Source organism: Berghia stephanieae, chromosome 12 (assembly GCF_034508935.2).
Source record: "Berghia stephanieae isolate SIO BIC M18660-M18661 chromosome 12, UCSD_Bste_1.3, whole genome shotgun sequence".
Lineage (NCBI taxonomy): Eukaryota > Metazoa > Mollusca > Gastropoda > Nudibranchia > Aeolidiidae > Berghia > Berghia stephanieae.
In genome coordinates, this window is record NC_088371.1 from 15,576,893 (window position 1) to 15,584,392 (window position 7,500).

At 35.3% G+C, this 7,500-nt stretch overlaps 1 protein-coding gene across 9 annotated transcripts in view; it reads right to left on the reverse strand.

The window, feature by feature from the left end:
• The window catches only part of LOC144958378 (semaphorin-5A-like), a 272,714-nt gene that overhangs the window by 7,404 nt on the left and 257,810 nt on the right, over positions 1-7,500 (reverse strand). For all 9 annotated transcript variants that reach the window (XM_078890352.1, XM_078890351.1, XM_078890356.1 and 6 more), the window contains 5 exons: positions 4,128-4,216; positions 3,351-3,383; positions 2,467-2,633; positions 1,406-1,541; positions 235-374 (listed from right to left, as the gene is read on the reverse strand). In XM_078890352.1, the coding sequence (XP_078746478.1) occupies positions 235-374; positions 1,406-1,541; positions 2,467-2,633; positions 3,351-3,383; positions 4,128-4,216 (565 nt within the window). The remainder of the gene's footprint in view (positions 1-234; positions 375-1,405; positions 1,542-2,466; positions 2,634-3,350; positions 3,384-4,127; positions 4,217-7,500) is intronic.

The following is a 7,500-nucleotide window of genomic DNA, read 5'->3' on the forward strand; positions in this document are numbered from 1 at the left end:
TCAAATAAATAACAATGTGAAATTGAATGTAAGCTACAGATGAAAAACAAAGACAACATTGTCCACGAGCAGGTACTCAGATTGTGAGTAAAGAGCCTTGTACAAGAACTCAACTATGCGTCCCGGAAAAGATTTGAACCCAGGACCTTCCGATCCGAAGGCGAATGTCATTCATACCACTAGGGCACCTGATTAAATTACCCCTGTGTGGAATGAAAATTATAGATTTTTTACCTTTCACTCTCCCTCATGATAAGAGGCCCCATCTCCCTTGACAAGATGGCCTTGTCCATTAGCTGGTACTTCATAGCTGCCATGAACGCATCGGCGGATTTACTGGATGAGCGCTTGGAGCCAGAGCCATCTCTAGAACACTGTGTGAGTTTAAGGAAAATCAGAAATATCGTTAGTTTTGATCATTCCAATATCCTATTCCTTACAATAAAAAAAAATAGTTATTATGCCCTTCCGCCACGACATCATAAGATATCGTCGCCTAGGCATTCCACGAAGGAATATAGATAATTCATCAAACAAGTTGTCTGATGTCAACAGGTGTCACCCATGTTGTTTAAGTGAGCAAATTGGGGGTTAATAATATTGCTCAAGGAAAAAAAACACGAAAGTGACTGAAGCGGGACTCGAACCCGGGACCATCCGGGTCACAGTGCAATGCCTTAACCACAGGGGTGAAAGGCGGGCGGGGATGGGGGGGGGGGGGGAGGGAGGGAGGGAGCCGTTCTCATCCGACAAAAAATCTTTTCCTTTAAGTGATCGATACACATTTCCAAGAAAGACAACCTTGAAAAAACCGTAGGGTTAAAAAAATAAACATGGTTATCTCCCATACCTCGTAGTGCTTTTTATTTAAATGATAGCTGAACAAAACCACAAGCACTTTAATGAATTTAATAAATATCGAAAGAAAAAAAGAAAACATAGGGGAAAGTGTGCAATGCATTGTATTGTGCTTATCTGAGGTAAACACCATGTATTTAGCGTTTAACTAGTTTTCTTTTCTATCTGCTGATGATAAAACCAGATTGAGGTAATATACAGCCCGGAAATCGCTCTTAATACATTGTAATTATTAGCACTGCCTTTATTTTTTTTTTCTTTACAAAGGGGACCACCAAATTTGAGGTCCATCCCGGATAGGACAAAATGTCCGCGTGCAATATGCCTTCTTAATATTCACAATCATCATCATCATCATCATCATCATCATCATCATCATCATCATCATCATCATCATCATCATCATCATCATCATCATCATCGTGATCATCATCATCATCATCATCATCATCATCATCATCATCATCATCATCACCACCATCAGGTTCACCAATTGGTCTACTAATAACAACTGCAAACTCTTCGTGATCAAATTAATTATACCGACCTTTCCTTTGGAAAAATTGTTTTCGTTCCTTAGCCACGCACTAGACCTTGTTTCTTGGTGTTTATATGGCCCTTCGAAAGCGGAATGAAATGCTGTCATGTTGTAAACACAGACTGCACTGCCTGCTATACTGTTCCTGTAAATCAAGTAAGATATCAAGTAAATATTAAAATATTCATAGACAAAAGTATTACAGATAAGGCATTGTATGAGCATTCCAATCAAATGGAAATGTAAAGTTCTTGCTTTTCGTCTGATATTTCATTACAACAATAAAAATATGATAAATTTTAATTTTAAAAAAGGCAAAAAGAGGATTTTAACGTTAGAAATAATCCGAAACATGAGATTGTAGTTTTAGTCAGCTTAATAAACTTTATATATCGTCATTTATAACAAATATTATAATCTATATACAAGTTTCACGGTTTTATTTTACTATAAATTCAATATCTACTTTCTAAGTGGCTCCGACATCGTATATCGTTTCCAGGCGCTGAGGTATAATATGTCACTAAACGACATATGAAAATAATGTCTTGTTGATTTTTTTAAAATTTTATTATTGTTTGTTAGCTTTGTATTCTTGTCTTTTCTTATATTGTTTTTTTTTTTAAATTATGTTTATAAATGATAATGCGCACGGTAGAATAAAATACCATTAAAAATTCACCCCAAATACCGGAGCATACTCTAGATCTATGTCTCAACCGTTTCTATGTTACATGCTTGTGTTGAGAATATTGGCTATTAAGCATAAATGCTGGCCAACTAACTTCGCGGCCTGTGTGTGTTGGACCCGTGGTCTCATAAAGTCGGGGAGAGGTTGGCTCTAGATTGACTTGAATTTGAAGCGACTTCTTTTGGGGTCGTGGATAGCTCATATGGTACAGTCACGATCTCCCTGGCCAGGCGGAGTTGTCGTACCAGTAAGGTCGCGGGTTCGAGCCTCCATCGCCGCCGAGAAATTGTTATCCTCTGTTGTCTTCTGGTACTTTCCTACTCACTTCATTTATTAATGAAAATAAAGATTTTTACAAAGTAGAACTCGTTAAACTCACGGTGGTGTTGTAAATACGGCATAGACAAGCTCTTCGTCTGGTGAATAAAATGTGGACTGGAGCTCATCGAAGTAGAATGGGAAATTTCCCGGCAGTGAACAGTTGAGTCTGGCCTTGAGGTAACTTGTCCACGTACTGTCCAGGGACTGGAAACCACCTCTGTCACTCTGGAAAATGGATGAGTAAAAAGTTATGAAATTTATATCAAAGAATTTCCTGGCGGGGAAGAATTTAAATGTGTAGTGTCCAGGGAATGGAATGGACCTGTCTCGCTCTAGAAAATAGATAAGTAAAAGGCGGTGAAATTTTTAAAAATTGAGCTTTATATAGCGCAATATCCACTAAATGTGTTCAAAGCACTTTACAATGGGTCCCTGGTCACCAGCAACATTTAACATGTAGGACGGGACATGACGCCTGTGAGGCGATATTACCATTTTTCGGACAAAGACAACGCTGTTAACGGCCATCTACTCATTTTACACATGAGTACGGTGAGAGAATTTGAGTAAAGAGCCTTTTCCAAGGACTCAACTATGCGCCGAGCGCGGGGCTCGAACCCAGGACCTTCCGATCCGAAAGCGAGTGTCATACCACTAGACCACATAGCCGCACTAATATAAATAGATAATATAAACGAATCTACTGGTAGAGAACAGTTACGTCCTGTAGCTTGTGTAGGTGCTGGAGTTCAAATCTTACAACAAATCACATGACAAGGATCCCTGTTAGGGCTTGTCCTTCTTATGTTACGGGTCGCTTTTATCTGTCTTACTATGACAGAGCAGTTTCCTTGAACCCCCTTTTATAACAGCTGTCAAGGAACGTAATAAATAAAATTTAATTTTGTCCATCAGGGACGAGTAAGAAAGAAAACATCTTACCTTGCAGACTCTTGCTACTCTTGAATATATTTTCTGAATGGAAAAACACATTTAAACAATAGATGAGTGAAATTCAATTCAATTTTATTTTTTCTTGACTGTATGTTTGTTTGTTTGATTTTGTGATTATATAAGAAATCAGAAAAAAATATTTTTAAAAGACAGTTGATTATATGCGTCACTCTTGCTTTGAAGTATACCTACAAAGAGAATTTACAAGATTTCTTTTTCTATAATTTTATAAATAACTCCATTATCATCAATAAAAAGATGTAACCTGTCATTTATATGATATGCACGATTTAATTTTTTATTGACCTATTTAACCTTATATGATTATGGTCCTAACTTTATAAAATAAAATGATATGATAATATAATTTGATATGATATTAGATGATATGGTATGATATGATATGTTATATGATATGGTATGATATGATATGATATGATAAAATATGATATGATATGATATAATATGATATGATATGATATAATATGATATGATATAATATAATATGATATGTGATATTATATGATATGTGATATGATATGGTATGATATGATATGATATGATAAAATATGATATGATATGATATAATATGATATGATATGATATGATATGATATGATATGATATGATATAATATGATATGTGATATTATATGATATGTGATATGATATGGTATGATATGAAATGTTACGATATGTCATAATATGCAACACTTTTCTAGCGAGTTTGTATAAAGACATTATTGTCGGCATAGGGCATGTTTTACCTTCCCACAATTGATATACTCCACAGCCGTTTCTCGAAAGAAGAAATAAACATAGTTGCCAATCTCATAGGTTGACACAAAGTTGGGCTCTGTGGAAGAGGAAACAAATTGGAATACAGAATGAAAGAAGTTGACGCCACACATCTCCTTGTTCTTCGTGTTATGACATTAAGTAAAATACTCACATCATCCGCCAGCCGGATATAACGTTTCAACAGGCAAAAAAAAAAAATATGTGAAATCTTGAACGCTTATAGTCTGATTGATATAATTTACAGAGAACTAATCACGAAATGGCTGTCTAAAAATATTAATACTGAGCTGAATGACGTCAATTTCATTCCTTGTATTTGTTTTAGACAGTCAATTGTGTGATTGGTTCTCATTAAGTTCTCGCAATTAGACAGAGACGGGGAACTTCTGAAGCTTTAATACGGTTTTAAAGCGGAAGATGCTTATCTTTATCAGACCATGTCATATCGGTAAACATCATCTCGCTCATGAAGGAATAAATATGTGATGTCAACAACTGGTTCCAATCTCATTGGAAGTGTAAAACTACTCTTCTGGTGGGCTGGATATATACTCTGTGTACTTGATCATCTGATTTCAGGGTGATGGCATATTATTTTCTAGTCTAGGTATTATGCCGGTTGTCAATGAAGATCACCCATTATCACTCTATTATGTCCTATAATCTAAAAAAAGAAATCTGCCTATAGATAGATCGAAGTTGACGTCACTCAAGCCTTTGTTGTTATATTTTGCCATCCGCGTTTGTGAGTTATTCTCACTGAACTGTATTAACCCGACTATAAACGTTCATGGATACACACAGTTTTGTGTGTTAGTTCGTTATACTTCCGGATGGCAATGTTGTGAGATTCTTAGCCAAGCGCATACTATCTATAGATAGATCGAAGTTGACGTCACTCCGGCCGCCTTTGTTAATGTGTTTTGCCATCCGCGTTTATGAGTAATTCTCACTAAACTGTATAATATTATTCCCATAGAAATGTTTTACTCCCTTCAGGACTACAGGTGTCTAATATTATGGAACAGAGTTTTTATCCGGTTTCTATAGATAGTATGCGCTTGGCTAAGAAGCTCATAACATTGCCATCCGGAAGTATAACGGACCAACACACAAAACTGTGTGTATCCATGAACGTTTATAGTCTGGTTAATAAAGTTCAGTGAGCATTACTCATAAACGCGGATGGAAAAAAACAATAACAAAGGCCTGAGTGACGTCATCTTCGAACTATCTATAGCATTAAACTTATTATGGTAACTTGACTGCTAGCCTTGGGATATGTGACGTTAGTCTTTCGCAGAGTGCTTTCAGCCAAATCTAACAGGATACGAATAATAAATAAATGCTAGATACATAGATAGACAGATAGACATGCACGGGATTCAGAAAAATATAAATCTACACCCAGAATCGATTGCGACATCTTTACTTGAGAGTGAAGCAAATTATATTCTACCAACTATACCATAGGGAATAAATCGTCGAATAGAAATAAGACTTTAGGCCAATAACTCTAGTAGACTTGTATTCACTGCCTATGCACCGTTTCCGTTTTGATAAATCTATCTAGAATATCAAAGAATTTCTGTAATTTTATTCTCTATATTAATATAGCGAATATTGGTTGGATGTCAAAGTGATTTCATTTTTCAATCCGATTATACAGATAGTGGTAATCTAGTTAAAGGCAAGACAGGTAAAATTCTCTCTGGGTTATTTGTTTCGATCTCCATCTCTCTTTCTTTCTTTCTGCATGTTTGTGTATGTGTGTTTTTCTCTCGTATCTCTCTCTCTCTCTCTCTCTCTCTCTCTCTCTCTCTCTCTCTCTCTGTCACTCTCTCTCTTTCTCTCTCAATCACTTTATCTATCTTTCTATCTATCTATCTATCTATCTATCTATCTATCTATATATCTATCTATCTATCAATTTATCAGTCTATTAATCTATATATATATATATATATATATATATATATATATATATATATATATATATATATATATATATATATATATATATACATATATATATATATATATATATATATATATATATTATATATATATATATATATATATATATATATATATATAAACCTGCTCAACGCGCTTTACAAGAGGTCCCTGGTCAGCAGCAACACTTAACATTTTAGACGGGACATGATTTTTTTTCTGACAGAGACGACGCTGTTAACGGCCAGGTACTCATTTTACACCTGAGTATGGTGAGAGAATTTGAGGAAAAAGCCTTATCCAAGGACTCAACTTTGCGCCGAGCGAGGTTCGTACTCAGAACCTTCCGATCCGAAAGCGAGTATCATACCACAAAACCACATAGCCGCGCGAACTAAAAGAGGGAAATATTGACTTTAACAAGTTTTGTTAAGAAAAGAAACACCTTTCAAGTTCTATTCTACGTTAGAACAAATGTAAACTCCGCTTCTACCAGCATCTAAATGGCTTTGAACGACGTCCAATTATTTGAAGGTCTGATAACCAAATTCAGTATGGACTCATTGTTGTTATAAAAATCTTTTAAAAAAATGACGCATAATATGTTCCATTACAACAATGTTAAACTAGGCCTAAAGTTGGGTACTGATATCAGACCTGCTTATATGTACACGTCGGCTTTGAAGGACCACTTTCTACTACTACCTAACTCACTATCAAAGAGCTTACGTTTTCATCTTTTATTTTTGATAAAAATAAATTAAGTTAAAGATAGCTTTAAACATGAAAGTAGATAGTCTAACTCTTACTTTCTCTATTCCTTTTTTTATTTTCTAAAATTCTTGCAATGTTGTGATGAAGGGAAATCTAAACGTACTGAGTTCTTTGATATTCATGGGTTAAAAACAGCTTTGATTTCGTTATTTTGTGATTTACCCATTTCTAATACGTTACCTCCGAGTATAAAACGGTATCATATTAGTTTGAACCGACGTGCACTTATTTGCAGGTCTGATAACCGACTTCCTTGTGGGTTCACCGTTGTAATGGAAATCTACCAAAAACGTGACGTAAAATATTTTCCATTACTACTAATCTGAGTACGGTGAGAGACTGTGAATAAAGAGGTGCCTAAATGAGCCAACATGATGGAGAGAAAACCAAAGTGGTGAAATGTGATTCATGTATAAGGGAACATCACAAAAGAAACAACGTTTCGACCCTTGGCTTTCGTAAGGAGACAAACAACAAAACACAAAAATGTAAGATTACGGAAAAAAAATCACATTTTGTCGAATGCGGAATCAATGTAAATATATGGGGAGGATGTTGGATGTCCGTTTACATTGATTCCACTTTTGACAAAATGTGATTTTTTAAAAT